General features: G+C 34.1%; 1 protein-coding gene across 9 annotated transcripts in view; it reads left to right on the top strand.

The window, feature by feature from the left end:
* DMD (dystrophin) overlaps positions 1–21,088 on the top strand; it is a 978,823-nt gene that overhangs the window by 263,827 nt on the left and 693,908 nt on the right. For all 9 annotated transcript variants that reach the window (XM_066314017.1, XM_066314023.1, XM_066314021.1 and 6 more), the window contains 6 exons: positions 386–571; positions 836–1,017; positions 4,567–4,717; positions 9,711–9,830; positions 15,758–15,859; positions 15,974–16,081. In XM_066314017.1, the coding sequence (XP_066170114.1) occupies positions 386–571; positions 836–1,017; positions 4,567–4,717; positions 9,711–9,830; positions 15,758–15,859; positions 15,974–16,081 (849 nt within the window). The remainder of the gene's footprint in view (positions 1–385; positions 572–835; positions 1,018–4,566; positions 4,718–9,710; positions 9,831–15,757; positions 15,860–15,973; positions 16,082–21,088) is intronic.

Genomic DNA, 21,088 nt, shown 5'->3' with positions numbered 1-21,088 from the left:
GTTGGTTTGGGTTTTTTAATGTCATGTTTTTCATAGATTCTCTGCAAAGTCAGCAAGTATCTTGCTACTTTTTTTGTGTATATTATTTTATGAGTTGTTGTGGTAAATGCCTCTCTAAATATGTGGTAAATATTATTGTCATTATTCACTAGTCAGAACACTTGATGGGATTTTGAATAACAGTGTGAAATATCTAATTGAATATGAGATTTTTCCCTCCATCTTAACTGACCTTGATCAGTTCCCTGATTTTGTATTACAAAGTACTTCTATGTATTAGCCTTCTGATTTTTTTTAAGAATACAGTGGTGTTCCGTTTATTCCTTTGTCGAACTGTCTCAGCAGATACCATTTTCATTGCTCTTACAATTTTGGTTTTGATCAGTTTTCAGAAAGTGTTGAAGAAAAGAAATTTAGCACCGTGCGGATGGGGGCTGGAGATCTTGAAAGCTACCAAACTGCTTTAGAAGAAGTACTTACGTGGCTTCTCTCAGCTGAAGATGCATTACAAGCACAAGGAGATATATCCAATGATGTAGAAGTTGTTAAAGAACAGTTTCACACCCATGAGGTATATGTTTATACTAATGTTTCAAAATTTATTTATGTTGTTCTATTCTCCTCGCTTGTTTTTTGGGGGTTTGTTTTAGTTTTTATTAATTTTGATTCAGAGAATGCAAACTTTTTGGTCTCTGAAGAAAATGAAAGTATTTATTTCTGGTTACAAGGTTTGGTGAGGCATTTGAAAAACATGCTGGCAAAATAGTGCAATTCTATTCTTTCATTTCAAAGAATGCAACTGAAATGTGGATTTTTTTTTTTTTTTAATTGTCAGGGTTTTATGATGGAGTTAACAGCTCACCAAGGACGTGTTGGTAATGTTTTGCAAGTTGGCAGTCAACTTCTGTCAACTGGAAAACTTTCAGATGAGGAAGAGAACGAAATCCAAGAACAAATGAATCTACTTAATTCTCGTTGGGAAAGTCTCAGGGTAGCAAGTATGGAAAAACAAAGCAAGTAAGTAATATGTCAGGTGAAATAGCATATATTGATTTTGACTGAAACAATCCTGAACATGACAAACAATTGGGATTTTCCTTCATTTCACTGAGAACAAAACCTCATCTTGTATCTGTTTTAACCTGAAATTTGATGTGCAGTGATTTTGAACCTTGCATGTTGTTTGGAGCCTGGAAGCCATAAAAAGCAGCAGCTATCAAAAACTTGGAAACAGATAACATTTTAACCAAAATTTACATAACCTACCTCAACTTTTTCCAGTTGTTTCAACTAATATTGAATTGCACTATATTGAGCTACAAAGGAGAGAATCTTTGCAAAGATAAAAAAGGGTAAGGGAAACAAATCTTTAAGGCCTGTAAAACTCAGTCTCATTAAAAGAGTAAATGACATGTTAACTTTCCTGGAAATATTGCCGTGGTTTTATGAGAGTGTAAATTACACTACTTAAAAAAGGGTAAGCCCTGTTGTTTAAAGTTGAACTACAAATAGAAGCAGAGAAATAATCTTTTAAATATTCACAATAATCTTTGTAGATTTTTAATATTACTATATCCGATTTTGAAATTCTGATTTACATAGTACCTTCTGGGATAAGAAATTCCATAAATGTAAGAGCTTGTGATTGCGCCACAGGGGGGTAATTTGGTTTAAAGGATACAGAGATAAAGTATATCTTTCCTAGCATTCTTCCTAAATATACAGTGAACATATTCAGTTATTCTTCTTGCTCTTCTTTGAGCTCTTCCCAGTTCTACCTTACCTTTTGGGGTTAAGGGGTTTGCCCATTGCGTTAAAAAGCAAATTGTGATTTTCAACTATTGCATGACATAACTCTCTTTCTTGCAATATGTTCTTAGCAATTCCAAACATTTGTTTTCTTTTCAGTTTGCTACTGAGTATTGAGAATGTTTCCTTTATTCTGTTTTCCTTTGACTATAAAAATTTTGATGGGTTTCAGATGTTTCAACCTAACTTATCCCAGTTCTAATATTTTTTTAGAGAGAAAAATCTATGATGCTTTACTGCAGGGAGTTTTTATTGGCCATACTTATTTTTCATTTAAATCGACATAAGTAGCTACATCTCTGAGTGGTACTTTTTCTGTTTAAAATGTCCTTTAACACCAGTTGTTAAACCCATCTCCCAGCTGCAGCTGTAGGTCATGGCTTGGGGAATTGAATGGCCTGGTATCTTCTAAAGCAGGTCATAGCTGGGTAATATGATTTCAGTAGAAGACATAAAGTGATAGGGGCTTTACAGAGAGTGTTGTGCTACTATTTAATTTCCTATTAAAAAAAATCTGTGACAAACTCAATGGGATTTGGGATAAGGCAAGAGAAAACTTCTCAGGAGTGTTATACTTAGACATAGTTAAATCTGGCTTTTTGGTAAAACCCCTGTTTTCAAGAAACTGGCCAGAGGATTATAAAAAGCTTTCATATCACAATACAATATATTTCTGGATTATTATACATAATTTAAACTCTCAGGATCCATTTTCTACTACAGTTTAAAGCCCAGTCTTCTAAGCACATTGCCGTAATCTTTTTCCCAAGGCAACAATGACACGTTTAACCAAACAGGGATGTTTTTTGCGAGGATGAGAACAGCAATGCTGTCTGACCCCTGTAATGGCAATAAAAATGGTGTGAGAAAAGGTAACACACTTGCCAGCACACAGAGAACAAAAGCAAGCAATAAACAGGGACAGGAGGAAGATATACTGATAAAAATGCTATAAAAGTGAAAGGGTCTTAGAAAAAGTGATTAGGAGGTCAGAATGTCAGAGGAAGTTTGGAACACAACAGTGCCCTTGTGTAAAAGCAGCCCAGATTGTATTTCTTATGTACTGGCTATATATTGAAAGTATCTGACTCTTAAAATAAGCAGTGCACTAGCATGCTGAAGGAAAAATGTCTGGTTTGTTTTTTGTTTTTTTTTTTGGTTTTTTTTTTTCAGTTTCTTTCTCCTGGCCTTTCCCAAACAGGACTTTCTATAGTAAAGCATCTCAGTGGTAAATATGCCACTGAAGAGAACAATAAAATTTACCAGTTTATAGGGAGTTCTACAACTTTTAAAACACATTCAATTCAATGAAATTTTTTTTTTTTAATTTGCAACCTATGAGAGCCATACTATAAACAAAGGTTTTGATAATCTCCTATAATTATAATTATAACTAATTTAATTTTTAATAAAATTAATTATAATTTAATTGTAATAAATAAATAAATACTAAATCCTCATATCAGATGCCTATAAAAGTATTTTGAAAACTAGGAAGCACCTGGTGAATGGTAAGAAAGAGGCAGCATTCTTTTGCTTAGGACTAAACTGTGATTATTTTTTGTGATTATTTGATTTTTAAGTTTATGCTCCTTACTTCAGAATGATACCAATACTATACATGTGTTTCATCATATTTTCATTTTCTTAATCTCAGTTTACTTTAACAGGTTTTCTCTACAGTTTATTTAATTTATTGCTAAGAGGAATATCTCCAGGATGAAGCATTCTACTTTATAATAGCTTAGTTTAGAACATCAAGACAATAAAATACACAGTTGAAAGTGAAGGACTGAGATCTGAGAGACTTAATCCATTGTGAACCATGGGGTTTATTGAAACAGGGCATCATCTTCCTGTACTCTATCTGTAATAATAGAGGGATTAGGATGGAAACGATACTATGTGAGTCCGCTGGTGGTTTTAATCAATCTTTAATACCCGAGTTACAGTTAAAAAAAAAAAAAAAAAGAAAAAAAATTAAAAATCTGAAATCATAGAATACTGTTGATGAAGATTTTGTATAGGAAAGTTTAGAGGATTTCCAAACAGGCAAGTGCAATCTGTAATGGATTTTTGGCCAGATAATTCTGGATCTTGCTATATTATTTGATTAGGCAAAACTGAAGTATTTCAAAATTGATTTTCTTTTTTCAGAGTATTCTCCATTGAATCATCGAAAGGATAGAATTTTTTCTATTTAATATCTTAAATTAGAGGAAACCTGGTAAGGTCAGCTGTTTGAGCAGTTTTTCAAAATATTTGTAGTGGATAAAAGAAGCTTTAAAAAGCACTGCATAGAAATTTTGAACTCCAGCTCTAATAGAAATGAAACTGGAAGATAAAACTTTAACGCACTGAATATTACATGATGTAGTCAGTTCCTAAAGAAAAAGCATCAAAACAGTTTTTCTAAATCAAAATTATTTAAAAAAAAATTGGTTTCCTTCTCTATAGAGTCATAGAATTTGCTGGGTTGGAAGGAACCCATTGGGATCATTGAGTCCAACTCCTGGCCCTGCACAGACACCCCAATATTCACCCCTTATGCCTGAGAGAATTACCCAAACACTTCTTGAGCTCTGTCAGGCTGGTGCTGTGACCACTGCCCTGGGAAGCCGGTTCCCCTTTCAAAGCATATATTTCTATTCTCCTTCAAATGCAGCCTTGTGGAAATCTGTTAGTATGTGGGGCAAATGTTTCTGCCCGTTGTTTTCTTCATCTATAAATTCTAATTATTTTTTCTTTGTTGTACAGTTTACATAAAATCCTAATGGATCTGCAGAATCAGCAGCTGGCTCAGCTAGCTGATTGGCTGACAAAAACAGAGGAAAGGACAAAGAAAACTGATTTGGAGCCCTTGGGTCCAGATCTAGAGGATCTAAAGCGTCAAATAGAAGAGCATAAGGTATGCTGTGGTGTGCTTCCAAAGGCATAAAAACCAAATTGGGTGTTTGACATTTTAAAAGCTCTACTCCTGCTGTTACAGCATAGCAAAGTAATATGAAACCTTGGTTTAATATTTATTGTTCTGTACAGTTAACAAGCTTTTGTGGACTTACTTTATCACAACTGTGAGTTTTATTCTCATATTAAAAAAAAATTGCTTTCTTTTCATATATAAGCAATATACTAGAATATGCAAGGCAGCTGTAACATCTTTTCATGACATTACGATGAGGATGTATTAGTTTTTTTAATATCTGTGTATTCTTTTTGCATCTTGCTTTTTTCTCTTACATGCTGTAGCAGCAATGATGCAGCAGTCAGACCACATAATATTGTTAGGACTCCAGAGATTCTGGATATATATTTGCACTGAATATATATTATGCACTGTAAAATGCACTACTTTCTAACAGTAGATAATACTTTTTGGTAATGTATTTAAATAACACCAAAAAAAGAAAGAAAGAAGGCACAAAAAAACCCACCTCAGGAGTAGAATATAAGATGGAGTTTGGCCAATTTATTCCACACTACATAATGGTAATTTTTTATTGGAAGAATTAGGAACAAAAAAGAGAGAGAGGATAGCTTGTCCAATAGATTCCATTTACTGGATTTTATTGACTTGCTTCATATTAATTTAGATTTAAGCAGAAATTTATATATGTGTCTATAGCACATGATGATAAGGAAACACAGAAAAATGTAGAAAACAGAGGTGATTTGTGAGGTGGTGGAGATTTAATATGATGATCTGTTAATGTCTTTACATCAATGGCTCAAAGCAGTTCCTTGCCATGGTATCTTGAGAGATTTTAACACCTGATACTTCATGGCCTGTGTCAGTGCTAATCCAGGTTTTAGAGGGCAGATCGTCCTGAAAAAACAATTCCAACTGGAATCAGCTTTTACAGTTCTTTTAAAAAGAAGTCAAAAGCTGCAAAAGACTTCATGATGCACTTGTGTGTTAAAGATGATTTCTTTGCATTCTGATTAAGGAGTGCTACTGAAGAAGAATACAAATTCTGCAGCTCCTGCTGCTGTTAGTGCTGTCTGTGCTTGCCCTTTGAGGAGAAAATGCATTTCAGTATAAGGGTTTGCTAGCTAAGGACATTTTCTGACATTAAATTTTCTTTTTTAAAAAAGCAGGTAATTATGAGATGGCAATTAGAGAAAGAAACATGAAAGATTTTGAATACATCAGCAGTAAGACTTGAATAACATTACCACTATTTCTATGCATTTTATTCTTCAATACTAAGATAAAATATAATCCTTTATTTATGCAGTCTCTTTATGCTGCTTCTTTCTAATACTAAGAAAAATGGGTATTTAGCTTGTATTTGAAGATTCTGAGTGAAGACATGCAGAAATCTCTTTTCCACATGCAGTTCTTCATTTTGGTATGTTGAGTTAGTGAACATTATTTATTTAGGTATATTACTTTTCAAATCTTTTTCATGTGCTAGAGGCAATTTAGCTAGAAATTCTGGAAATAAAATGACTTGGGTTTAATTTTAATTACATTTATATTCATTTATCACTTGCCGTATTCAGAAGTCAAGGAAAAGCGTTTTCTATTCTTTCAGTTATTGAGAGACAGTGTCATATAATTTCATTAAATTTTACATTCAGCAAAGCTACCTCCTATAGCAAGAGTTAAAACAATTGAATTTTAATAGGACGGTTTATTGCTTCATTATTGAACAAGCAAATAAAAAAGCAAAACCCAACAATTCTTCTTATTTTCTCTTAATCTCACATGAGTCTGGTTGTATCAGAAAACAGTGTTTTGTAAATTCGAAAGAGGAACCAGAAGTTTGAAGATATAAAAGAAAATCATAATTTCTAATGAAACAGACTTCAGCGAACATGATAAATTTGGGGGGTTGTTGTCTTTCCTCTGTCTCCTCTTTACCCTAATAATTTTCCCTGCCTCTCTTTACCTGTTCGTTAGTAGGAACTTTTCATTCTGTTTCATGTTATGTCTCCCCCTTTGACTTATGATTTCCATACACCTGATTTCTTTATTCTATGTATTTTAAAATGATGTTGCAAAAATATTAGTCTTGAGTTCTTGTGACTGACACTTCAGTTTCTTTGCTGGGTCATATTAAAAAAAAAGACCAAAAACCAACCAAACAAACATGAAACAACCCACTAATTGCATTGGGATTGGCAACAACAGTCAGATCAGAGAAAGAACACAAAATACTTCCCAGCATGCCGCTTAGGTCCAAAATATATGATACTACTATCTTGGTAGTACTGAAAATTTTTTGAGTGTATTGAAATGGTGAAGTAGAAAATTTTATGCCATTAGGAAGCTACAGAGTTCTAATAAGAAATCTGGCATATTCAGTATATTTTGGAAGAATAATTAAACATTTCAGGTTTTTTGATTTGGTTTGGTTTGGTTTGGTTTTTTTGGGGGGCGGGGGTTGTTTTGTTTGTTTGTTGTGGGGTTTCTTTTAGAGGCGTTTTAAGTATTTTTTCTCCTGTTAGAATTACCCCTTCCATGTAATTTAGTAAAGGAAGAAAGCTACCTTTCACTAAAAATCTAAGGACTATTGAACTGTCCAAGCAGTATATTATATTGGAAATCTTATAATTAATTTAAAAATTGTGCTTTTAATTGCACTAGTTTTATTATTCCAAATTTATATTGTGCCATATATAATTAGGAGATTTTTTTTAGTTTCATTATGTGTCTAAAAACATCTAAGCCTTTTTTTAGGCCTAGGATTTTTAGTACTTCAAATTAATTTAAAAGGTAAAATGAGACACTTCTTCAGTGTCCAAATATCAGGATGGATTTGTCATTGTGTACTTGGATGACTTTGGTAAGCATTTTTATTCACTTTGAACTAGATTATGTTGGAGTTGTGTAAGGTATCCTATCTGATAGATAGGAATTAAAGGAATTTTTGAGTTTTATGAGTTTTTCTTGTTGCTATCTTTATTCATCAACACCTATATCCATCTTACATTTTAAGTCCCTGAAAATTTGCTATTTCTCTAACAAGCTCAGGACAACTTGTTAGAAATTTCCATTTAAATTATTTGAACAGAGTGTCCTCCTGCCTTGAAACTGTCCATCATAAATTCCTGTTCCAACAGGATCCTGTAAACAAACAATTCCCACTAATGAATTTCATGGTAAAAATAGACACGTGGGTTATAGAGAGCAGTTTTTTACTTCAGAGTAAATTGAATCTGCCTGAGGATTAGATAATGGTTCAACTTTCTGGTTCATCTGTTCCATGACTTCTCAAGTCTTTCACAATGTGTGTGAGACTCCCACCTCCAGAGTGCCACCCACTCCTGCTAACTCTGGCTTTGTTCTGGGGTGCCATCTGTCAGATTCCAGCTAATAAGGAAATTAAAGTCACCTTGTCCATGGCTGTAGACTTAGGGAGCAATGAATTTGTTTTGTTTGGCTAAAAGAGGAGGTTAAATGTGAGGGAAGTGAGTTGTATTACACACTCTATGACTGCTCTGCCTCCTCTTCCCTTTCAAATGCTGGGTTATAGAATGTTGAGGAGTCTAAATTCCAGGGATGACTGTAACAATTCAGTATACTTCACAGTCCTTGAGAATTGTTTTATAGTCTAGCTCTCTGAAGCAAATGCTACTCACAGGCGTGAAAGTCAGAAAAAGGAGAATTCTTATATTGTCTCACTATGCCCATGAAAGAAATTAACTCTGAAACGGGTGGTAAGATATTTATGCCCTAAAAACAAAGTAGCCTGTGAATTCCTTTCCTATTGCTTATAACCACATTATGGTTTGGAGTTTACTTTTTTTTTAATTTTCACATAAAGTTAGGTGTTTTATGAAAAAGAGTTTTAGAATGCATGACCTTATTTTCAGCAGTAATTCACTTCATAGGTGAGTGAATTACTCTATTCGAAAAAGCAGCAGGAAACCACAACATTGTGAAATTCAACATAGTTGAATTTCAAGGTTTCTCCTGTGACAAGGCCATTTACAGTTTATAACTATCCCACTATATATGCATTAATCCCTAGAACACACCAGGCTGAAGTACTGAGAACATAATTGAGGACTTTGGTTTCCCCCATTCTTTTGCTGGTTTGAAGCAAGTTAGAGACACCTAAAAAGTATATCAGGCAAGATGGAGTCCTGCATACCTTGGGTGTTTTTTTTTTGCAGGGGAGTGGTCTGAGGTCTTCTCTGTGGTTTTAATTTTCATTACCAACACCACTTTAGCTCCTTCCATTTTTGTTATGTGTCCTCTTGCTGCATCTGAGCAAAGGAAGGAGGAAATAGGTCTTGCCCCTCTGGTGCAGAGCTGGGCTGGTTTTGGTTTTGTTAACTATAGGAAAGAAGGGGTTCCATCCTTCATGGCAAGTGAGGAAAGAAAAAAAAGGGCAAGCAAGTTTTTCATCAGACATGCAGAAATCATGAAATGCCTTTGTTTCTTGTTTAGTTTCCTACTTCCTGCAGTGAGTGAAGCTAAGGTGCTGCATGAGTTTCCTAATGGTGGGTCACCTGAGCAGTTTTCTCCTATATGGGTAATGTTGTACGGGTGTCAAGCTGAAGTTAGAAAGTGCTTATTTAAAGAAATCCATGATTTTTTAATATTCTTAAAATTTTGAAAAAAAAAAAAAAAAAAAGAAAGAAAGAAATGTTTTCATGCAACAATATGAAGTACAAAATTGAATTCAGTGGCTATTCAAAATCTACAGGCTATTGGTATGTATATATATTACGTGAATATCTGTAAATCAGCTATGCAAACTCAACAAATTATTTCTCAAGCAAAATTTTCAGTCTGCAATATTGTATTAGAGTTCGACTTGTGAGTAACTTTAAGCTCTGGAGTTCTCATAGTTAATTATGCAACTTATTCAGTCAGAGGTACACATTTTTTGATTGATTTTTTTAACTTTGGAACACATTCTCTAACATGTATGCTTTTGTTACAGGCATTTCAAGAAGATCTGGAACAGGAACAAGTCAAGGTGAATTCTCTGACTCACATGGTAGTGGTGGTGGATGAAAACAGTGGTGACAGAGCTACTGCTGCACTGGAAGAGCAGCTTCAGGTAATGGCTAAATGGCAATTTTGGTCCCAAAAGATTGAAATATGATTTTTTTTTTTTTAAAGAAGCAAAACCAGATAGTGAATGCATACAGGATCATAATTTCTAGACAAACAATGGTTATTGAGAAATAGCAATATTATTCTGTATTTTTCTAATGTGCCTTTGGGGAGAAAGTCATAATTTATTTCCCATTATTTTCTCATGGCTGTGTTAATTAGGAAACGAAGAGAACTATCACGTAATTGTATTTTCTAAACACAATCACTTTTAAGTATCTTTAAAAGAATGACACACTGGAGATACATTTGTGACAGAACTAGAAGCCAAGATATTCTGAAAGTTTTCAAATATTAACTTGGTCATAGTAAAAGTTCACTATAAAAGCTGTTATTGCTGTATTATTTATATTCCAATGCTCTTACTATAACGGCTGAATGAAATTGGATAAACAGAAGTCTATAATTAACGTTGAGATACATTGAAGGAGGGTTCTCTTGTGTTGGTGGTCAACTCTCCAGATACACAACTCAAGAGGAATTGCAATATTACAGCCAAGATTCCTTCTATTTTTCTCTGTCAGAAAGGAGAAAATATTTTTATTTTATTTTGCTTTATTACCTAAGAAAATAAGAGTTTGTGGGCTCTAAATCATTAGCACCCAAGGTTTCTCTAGAGAAGCAATCAATGCATTCAGTCAAAAGGTATAGCTGTAGCATGGACAGATGTGTGCTCTCTTGAATGTAGCTAATTTGGGTACCAATACCAGTAAATTAGTAATTGGTTTGGAATTTAGAGTAGGTTTGGCTGAGATGCTGAGCACTGCCATTTGAAATGTAATTCTCAGTTTTCTCTACTGCAGCTACTTAGTCACTCAGGGAGCACAACCCAGGCAAGATAACAATGATCCATAATTATTAATTCCTTCTGACTTCATCTTACATGTCAGAGCTGTGATACACCTGCTGAAAATAGTCTTAACCTTCCAGAATTTCTTGCCAGCCAGCTCCTTGGAATAGTTCAGTGGAATAAAGCAGATCCCTAGCAAGAACATGCCTCCAAAAGCTAAACTAAACTTGTTAAATATTTTGACTGGAAGAAGAGAGAAAATACTCAGCAGTGTTTGATATTTACAGCACTTCATGAATTAGAAGATGTAAAAATCAGAGTCTTTAATAGTGTGGAAAACAAATTAATAATTTGTGGATTGCTAGACAAGTAATCTAATTTCACATCTTCGGAAAGAAGAATTAAGGGAACACGAGGTAACACAGCTTCATCCCATATTATTACAGTGATTGGAAAGGTACCATCAATATCCTGTGCAACATCTGTGGCTGATCCATATTGGAATAAAGTGTGAAATACACACATTAATACAGACATTACTGCAATACCTTAAAGAAACATAATGAATAATTAATGAAAATGAAACACAGTGGAAATACACAATTTGTAACTGTACTAATGCAGAAAACACCAATTATTACTGTCTTGGAAAAATTATATTCTTTGAAAGATGGTAGAAAGACAATTGCTGAGTCGGCTCAGAGTGCAGCACAGGCCACCTCTGAGCAGAGCATGGGGTGGTGTGGAACAGTCCATTTGATCTTCTGCTACATCCTTTATTCACACTTTCTTACAGAAGAATCTGAGAGAAAACATCATCATTCCATTGTTCTGGAAGTCAAAGAATATGTAGCAATATTACAGATGTTAGCAAAACCCAAGTACAGATATAAAACTATAGGGTTGAGATGTCTGGGGAGGTGTGGAGAGTTTTATACTTTAATGCCCAGGAGAATGGAGTTACCATAGCTCACCTGCTCTCCTTCTGAAATGTTACACCTCTTTTTTTGTGTACAGGAGCTGTTAGGAATTTATTTTTTTTTTATATCACTTGCAGTCTGAATATAAGCACAGGAGACAAAATGTGTTGACAGGCAGAATCATTAGAACATTTGACAAAAAGAACAATGGAGGAAAGTTCCAAGCTTGATTATATATCTGTCAGTCTGACTTCTAAAAGTGGAACAAAACAAGAGCATGATCTGTCAGACAAAAGACCTTAATAAGACTGGCTCACTGAGGTGCTGGTCAGGATCAGATTAGGAAGAAAAGTGAGGAGCTATTTCCATGTAATAGTCAAAGATGCATTTTCCAAACAGGTGCAATTCAGTTCTGCCTTTCGTTTTGAGGTGGTGATTCCTGAAATATTTTAATACATATAAATATTTAGGTATGTATTGTGTATTTTTTTCAAATGTCTGTATAAGACAATTTTTTGAAGCCAAACCGAATTTTGTCATATTTTAGGTCTCATAAAGGTTGACAAGAATCCATGCTGATTTTAAATGAACTGTATAGAAGTTCTTAAGTCATACTGTCTGTGCAAAAACATATCTATTTAAGAGGCAATTAATGGTGTAGAAGCCAAAAGTGTCCCCTGAAACAAATTATTAATTGAAAATTTACCCTTGCTTAGAAAACTAAAACTAAACACAGCTTCAGGGCTTTTCTTAGAAACATCTTTCCTCTCAGGTACTTTGAGAAAATACAGTTAGACCAGGTGAGTGTAACTATTCAAATTACTTTTACAATACTTTGCTTATATAACATATCAATGTGTGACTTATTGAGAGGCTCTGTTTATGCTGCTGCTAAGAACCCACTATTTAGACTTAAAACTCCAGGACCCCAATTAAACTCAATCCATGGATTTACCAAGGCAGCTGTGGAATAAGGCTCAAATCTATATTTAATGCTGCAAAATCAAACCACTTTGGCAGCAAAGCTGTTGCTGTACTCTGACTCATTTCCACAGGAAAAATGGAGGGAATTATCTTCAGCTCAGAAAAATGGCTGGATAACATACAGAAGCCATGAATACACGGAGATTTTTTCCCCCTAATTATACCCAGCAGACAACAGGTCTCTTAAGGACTCTTGTGAGCTAGCTCAAATTAGAGCTGCCCCAGGCTTCAGGGGTCAGGGTCTGTGCTAGAAAGAAATCTGTATTAAGTGTATCAAATGCTATTTGATGGCTTATTCCCCTGCTGGGGGAAAGCAGCTGAGAGTGTATTTTCCAGGATTATATATCCATATTATTCAGGGTACTGTCCTTTGATTGAAGATGATGTATGGGTAGTTCTTGTAAAAATACATCAAAATAACTGAGGAACGTTAAAGCATGAGTAGACTATTTCAGTTGTCTCACTGGGCACTTATGACAGGAAGTTACATCCTACAGACTTCAGGGTTTCCAAGACCTGCTTATCACAGCAGTTGCATGATATTCCTGGTGGATGCCTGAGCTGAAATCTGCCATAAGAAGGATTTACTGATCTAGAAATTTCTCCTAATTCCTTGAAGAATAGTTTACATCCTGAGCATCCTGGAGTTCTCCATCCCAGATTTCCAGCCATGGGACTCATTACAGCTGTTAGACCTGACCAGTGCTTCCAGTTCATCTTGTTTGTTTCTCCCAGTCCAGGTGCTGGTGTATGAAATGTTGAGCAGAACTGCACACAAAACTGTTGTTGTTTGGTAGAAATTCTGTGAATGGGCTAAATATTTAGTTCCAAAGATTTAATTTTGGATATGGGCAAAAGCATTTTTCCACTTTTTCTCATTATTTTAAAAACTGAAGATCTATACCTGATTGGAAAAGCATTTATCAAATAAGCTCTGTTAGTTGAAAGCTTGAAGATCATTATTTTGGTCCAGTGTTCCCAAGAGTTATGATTTACTCATTTTCTTCCGTTCATGTGCTTCTTTACTTTGATTTTAAGCAGACTAAAATATTTCATCTTCTGCTTTTGATAGTCATAAGAAATATTTTTTTCAGTGGTCTCTGAGTAGGAAAGAAAATTATCTTCTTTTGCTTGTATATTTCTCTAAAAATTCAAGTTAGGGCTGTAAGAAAAGGCATTTTTTTACAGGAGGGCATTTTACTTGTTAGTGTGAATTCAGTCAATTTCTCTGAATATTTGTTTTCCCAGGTGTTAAGAACACTTGGAGTAGTCTGAGTTTGTGGACATCACACAGGCAGCTGTTTGATATGAGCAGAGAGTTAAAGCTGAGCACCATATGATTTAGTATAATAACTATATTATAAATAACAGTCCTGACATGATATTTCAAACTTGAAACTTCATGTCTTAAATCCATTCAGCCAAGCAGCGTATCTTGGTCTCATGGCTGTTGTGGCCTCTCGTGAGAAATAACTAATTTTAAGGTAGGTCACAGAATCAGCACTTTTATCAGTGCAGTTACTTGGCGATTTTGCTTACTTTATTAAAATAAAAGATCTTGTCAAATATTAAGGAAAAAAAAAAAAAAAACCTTTTGTAGCTCCGAAATCATATGCTAAAAATAGCATTTTGTATTAACTTTTTTCTGTACAAATCAATATATTTCTCACAGTTAATGCATAGCCAGATGTTTGATCTTGTTATTTTGAGGTTTTGGTGTTTTTTAGAGGACCAAACAAAAAATATTTTTGATGGTGTACCACAGTGATAATTGATGAAGATGTTATTGCTGTTGTTGAGAAGAAATTATTTTTTTCATGGTAATTATTAAGAAAAGTCAGCTGCTTGGATGTGAACTATTTAAAAATTACTCAGATATGAGGATTTTTATAAAATAGCTGAGGAAAGATACACTCATGATTTTTGAACTTGTAATTAGCAAGGTAAATAATATTCAATTGAAGATTTTTATAGTTTTAGTGTCCACTAAATGGAAAAATGTATCTGCTGACTTTTTACTGTGACAAAAAAACTCTTAAAGCAACAAATTCAGATGACATTCTGAAATTATATCTTCCATGTCCTAGGAAGTAAAACTTAAATTTTTTCTTCCTGGTAGAAAATACAGTTCCAATTTTAATCTTTGTTTTAGGAATCCACTATTTGGATGCTACATTTTTTGCTAAAATTAAATTGTAATCTCTATGAAAAATATGTAAATACAAAAGATATAGCATCATATAATATCTCGAGTTATAATGGACCCATAAGTGTCATGAAGTAAATAACTAAATATGTAAAAATGAAGAAACTATTATCTTTTTGTCATGATGTGCTTTCAAAGTGGATGAAAAATCAAGAACACAATAGTATAGAATATCTTTGAATATCTTTTCATTAAAGAGGTGGAGTTTTTGGTGTTCGGGGGGGGGTCTGTTTAATGTTTTTGTTTTTTGTTTTGTTTTGTTTTTTGTTTCTTTGTTTTGTTTTTAATTTGGAAGCAGCTGAATAATTTGCATTTGGTATCCAGAGGTAATTAAGTCACTATGAATCATTACAGTAAAAGTTTTCTATCTTTAACTAAAATAAGGGAGAAAGAACAAGATGAATGGTGTTTTGTGGAATTTAAATACATAATAGTAGCATATTCTACAAATACCTGGGAAACCTCAGTGGGATTTGTGCTGGTGTGGAAGTTTATAAGGGTATTTTTTTACAACTGCAGTATTTTAAAAGAGGTAACAACTTTGACCAACTGCACTAATGTTGCAAATTAAAAACAAAATTTTTTTTTTTTTTTTTTTTTTGCTTTGGCCACATCTTTGGTCATCATGTTTATCTTTCACGTAGTTCAGTTTTTGGCATCTTAAAGTTTTGAAAGAGTATTTTTTTGAAAGTGTAGTACTAGAGACTTGCTAGAAGACAGTCTGTAAATTAGTATTAAAATATTCTGTGTTTAGATGTATTGCTTTCCCTATTCTTCCCATTTTGGTTTTATTTCAAATGATCCTAAAATCCATTTCAGTGTGATATGCAATATATTTTATGGGCATATGCCTGGAAAAAAAGTGAAAAAGGAAAATTTCTCCATAAAAGATTTGTAATTCCATAGGGAAAACAGCTTTAGGAAGAAAAAAGTAAAATGCAAAACTCTCTTTTGTATTTCTTCCTCTCCAGCACTTTGGAAAACGGTGGGCAGCCATCTGTAGATGGACAGAAGAACGATGGATCCTTCTGCAAGATATTCTTCGTAAGTGGCAGCATTTTGCAGAAGAACAGGTGAGTAGCTTTTAAGTTATAAATTGGAATATTCTTCAAAACATTATAGGAAATATAATTATATATATATAGGAAAGGCTTTACTGAGGCTTTTTCTCTCCAATTTTATTTCAGTGCCTTTTTGATGCGTGGCTTACTGAGAAAGAGGATGCTGTGAGCAAAATTCATACGACTGGCTTTGGAGATCAGAATGAAATGCTGACCAATCTAAGCAAATTAGCTGTATGTATTTTTCATTCTTCTATTTTATATTCAGCTTCATGGTATATTCATGCACAGGGCTTTACCCAACTCTCTGTAGGGTTTGACAGAACATCTGTTTTATACTTGGGGAGTGAGCTTTGCCTCCTGTGGATGGAATAGGTTGGTCCATAGCCCTGCTGATAAGGGAAACACTAAATAGAGATGTTTTTCTTGGTTGTATCTTTGGTCAAAAGCTCAAGAAATAAAATGGCATTTGGGTGTCTTAGAAATATGTATACTTCTATAGTGAAGGTTTCTCTGTGGATAGTGTTGGTGTATATATTGTGGGTGAGACTATATATACATATGTGCAAAGGAATATGCGTATGAGGAAGTCCTTACCCTACCCCAAACCCTGTCATCCATTCCTTGAACCTGAAAAAGCTGAAGGCTCAGAAGTTGTGAAATGTTGAAATTAGTGTTACTTTACAATTGTATCTCAGCATCAGAAATGCAGTTACATGCACAAAGCACAGCCTTTGCACCACATCCTCCACCTCACTCTTCAGCAAATTCTCCACTGTGCATGGCCTTTGTGGACAGAATGTGGGTCTGGCTGTGCCTGTAGAGGTGAAAAACCTGTGGCAGTCTGGACTTGCCAATGGCTTTACAGCAGTAGGACCTTTGTTAAGAAAATGATACAGTATGCTATTTCTGTATGTTCCTCATATATAATGATGACTGCCTAGCATTTAGGGGAAAGGAAACAGTCATTTCCATGCTTTGGTTAAAACAGGTGAATTATTGTTTTATTAGGAAAAAAAACTGGTAATATTTTCAGGGATTAATCTGTCTTTTTTATTAATTAGTTATTATTAATTATTAAGTAATAAATATGCCATATCAATCAGTTATATATTGTTCATTAAATATTTTTGTTGGATATACATATCTTGATTATATGCATCTAAGGCTCAATCTTACATTTTTAAAAATTAATTAAGGATTTATGTCCTTCTCATCATTTGTTAAAAGTAGAAACATTCAGGCTCTGAGTCGATAGAAATACCATGATGTTTATGAGGTTTGAGTAACTGTGATGTTTCTAAAATTCAATCTATTTTATCCTCACATATACAAATATAGAAAGCTTAAAAAAATTAAACTTGCAGACTGATTGCTTAATTCCACTGTAGCTGGTCCAAAATTATTGGTAGATGTTCCTTTGATTTATAGAATGACTCAGTAGTTAATTTAAGAACCAAAAGATTGATTTTAGCATCCTTTTGAGACACTAATTATTACACTGCCATATATAAGTTTTTTTCTCCGCTTCCTTCTTTTTCCTTCTACAGTTCTTTAGGGGTTAATAAAAACGTGCATTTAGAAGTACAGACTTGGATTTTGATTAAAGATTGCTTTGGATTAAGGAAACTTCTTTATAAAGGAAGAAAAACATGTAGTTGCCTTCAGTGGAAATTCTAGCAATCTAACATGTGAGCAATCTTGAAGCTGACTTCAAGTCAGGTTTTAACACATAATGGATTAGAAACAACTCAGTCTCTTTAGAGTGCAACTTTAGAGTACCTTCATGAAGAAAAATGTTGTGCAAGAAATTAAAATTTATTCAAAAGGGTGTACTTTTGGATTTCAGAAGGTTGCTAGAGGACAGAGGTGTACAGAGGGCTGAAATGTCTGTCTGAAATTGTAAAGTATCAGATGGTTAAGGGTTTGCAAGTGTTAAAGATAGGGCCAGTTTGAGTACCTTTCAGAACTGCTTGGAAATATGATGTTAAAAAGGAAACACTTTCATAGCATTTTCATAATTTTAATTAATGAATTCTTACGAAGTTAAAATTATGTTAAAATTATGCTGCCAGTTTAAATTGTTAAGCATTAGTGTCATGAAATAATTGTGGTCTTTCAGGAAACTGAGTGAGCAACACAAAATAATAAATGAAATTGTTTTTCCATAGCTCTGAACTTCAACAAAAATCATGTCATCCTTAACAGAACAGGTGGAGTTTGTTAATTGCAACTTACGTTTTTACCCATGAATAATTTTATCTTTTTAGAAACGTGATTCATAATGCAATAGTTTTGGTATTTAAATATTGGTGCTATGCTTGAAGAAAACTTCCTTTTTAGTGTTGTTAATTTGCGGCAGAATAGTAGCTTTTGCTTTTGGAATTCCCTCTATCAGTTTTTCGACCAAGTAGCAGTCGTTTCCAAATTCCAGTGAGTATGTGTTTTCACATTCACACAATGCCAAATTGTTAGAAATTTTGTGTATTGCAATTTACTATTTTAATTTTGTCTGAACCTTCGGGAATATATAGTAATATATCAGCCACCTGGTGGTTTTTTGCAGGGATTAGGTTCTTCTCTTGGACAGGCTTTTAGAGATAGGAAAAAAATGGGATCATGCTGTCCTGACCCTGACATGTACGTTGTGCCTCTCTTTTGGTATATTTTATTTTGACATGTGTTTGAATGTAGTAGAGGAGAAGCTGTCAGCAAGAATCACTCTTATAATTCGGTCTGAATTGTAAAATGAAGTTTGTGAGGGAATAAAAATACATCTTTTCACTTAGAATAAAGATGTTTATGTTCTTAACAATAAGATACCTTGATCCTCAGTTATCCAGTCATTTCCAGCAAGAAATCACAGCATTAATTGTTCCTGCTAGACCTTAAGAATTTTAGGTTTGATACTGTAATATGACATAAGAGCTTCCAGCCTGTTTTTTTGTCTCGCTTATATGCAGAACTTTGCCAGATTATGGTTGTGTTCTTTAGCCAGTCTCTTTAAGCGGAAGGAAATTTCTGAAGGTAATTTATTAAAACGTTTAGCATTGTGACTGTTGATTTGAAATTCTGCAACCCTCCTACAAGGCCCTAAGCATTCTAAAGTGACAGATGTGAAACAGGTCTGTTGAGATACTGTTCACTGTAGGAAAAAAACCCTTGACTTTTATATGATATTAATGTCCACAGACTGGAGCCTGCTCCAGTGTGGGCTCTCCACAGAGTGACAATTTCCTTGAGAGCACCTCTGCCTGTTCTGGTGTGGGCTCCTCACCAGACTCAGTTGATTTCAAAGGGTTTATTCAGTATTTATGTGAAAATTTATCATCTTTGTCATCAGCTCTCTTCTGGGATCTTCCAGAAGAGGTCAGAAAAACTGTTTAGTGCATAGTTGCTCCAGTTCTTAAAATAGTTCCTTAAAACAGCTGAGTTTATTGTTGGGGTTTTTTTGTTGTTTGTTTGTTTTTAATTTCCCACATACCATTTATTCACTGACTCTAAAACTGACTCTTTAATACCTGCTTAGGGTGTAGGGTGAAACAGAATGTGGACTGAGCTGGAAGACGTGATGCACTGAGAATGTAGAACTGAGGTGAAATTTTGGTGCCATGTATGGCGCAGGCTTGATTAATTCTCTTCATGTCCTAGGCCTACATTTTGTCATCTGTAAAATGAAATTGTCATTTATCTTTTTTCTTTTTTTTTCCTTTTTTTAAATACTGAGAGCTATTGCAAAAGGTTTACAAGATCTACCTCTACATATTTATAGTATATATTCCATTAACATAGACTTTTTTTTTCCCTTCACCTAATTTTTTGGGGTTTTTGGGGATTTTTTACATATAGAAAATAAGTTAGATATTATATTATTTTTGATTGGAATAAATTTCTTTGCAGAGGAAAACTAACTTTACAGTGGGTGTTGCTGTTTAAACTATTACAGTGAGCAAAGTAAGTTTCTGATCTTTAGGGCAAAGAAAAAAGCAAATGAAAATTTAAACCCCCAAAAATGGAACTAGGTCATCAAAAATAAGGAAATCACTTTATAATGTTCAAATATCAGGGTTTACACTATGTACTTGACAGAAGTTATGACTGATATATTTGATAATTAATTTCATAAAAAAAACTACCATGCTTTGCCTTCCAAACTGGCAAATTACTTATTTGCAGTTACTATTATTATTTTCGGTCTATTCTTGTACTGGAAAAAAAAACCCAGAGCATATTTTTGGGTATTGTGGCACATTGACAGGTTTTTAATGAAAAAATGTGAAAACAGAATCTCCCAGTATAGTTTTCCAGATTGACTGTAGCTGTCACAAAAGCCTATTAAGTTGCAGTGAGCAATATCTTTAAAAGAAAAGTTTAACATCCTTCTTTTTGTAGTGTTTCACTTCCTGCTTGTGCTCCAGGTATTGTTGATTGATGCTGGTGTATTATACAGCTGTTGTGGGCTGGCTGATTGGAAATCAAATATTGCTCTTCAGAACTAACTAATATTTCACAGGATACCATTTTTTACTATCCCAGTCAGTGTATGGTGGCTTCCACATGAGCTTTTTCTGATGCTGTAGGCGTAAAAAAAGGTCAAATATAGCAGAGCTTGAAATTTAACATGCTAACTGGTTTGCATCTACTTTCCACCATCTGTTAAGTCTCCTACTACGCTGAAAAGAGATTCTTCAATTTCAAGTTAGGTTCTACTTCTCAGAGATAGATCCATTTAAATTTTGATATTAACTGTACCTACCATTATTAACTATGATGTTTCAAATCAAATCTGATTAGAAAGAGTAGTGATTGCAAAGACAGTGTATCTTTCTTTTGCTGAGTTGTGTTTTTAATTCTAATTTTGGATTACATAGCTGTAGGAAAGTATATGCAGACTAAATTCTGTTGTCCAACCACTTGTTTGATTATCCCTTTCATGCCTTGGGGATTAGAATGCAATCCACAGCTGCATAGAGAGTTCAAAATTTGGTCATGGTTAGCAGGATTAGGGAGTAGAGAAGGAATTTTTAAGGAATAGAAATCACCAGTTAAGGCTTTAAAAAGTAAACCCGGGTAAAAGGTAAACCCAGGTAAGAACTGGAGCTGTGGATGACCCTTGGATCTGTGAATAGCCTGTTTCATAGGCAGGTTTGCATACACAGATCTCAGGAGTTTCAAGGTCCCTTGGCACAGTGTGTTTTGGTTTTTTTGTTTGTTTGTTTTCTTTGTTTGGTGTTTGTTCAT

Source organism: Sylvia atricapilla, chromosome 2 (genome assembly GCF_009819655.1).
Source record: "Sylvia atricapilla isolate bSylAtr1 chromosome 2, bSylAtr1.pri, whole genome shotgun sequence".
NCBI classification, from domain to species: Eukaryota; Metazoa; Chordata; class Aves; order Passeriformes; family Sylviidae; genus Sylvia; species Sylvia atricapilla.
This window is presented reverse-complemented; position numbering and strand designations above follow the sequence as displayed.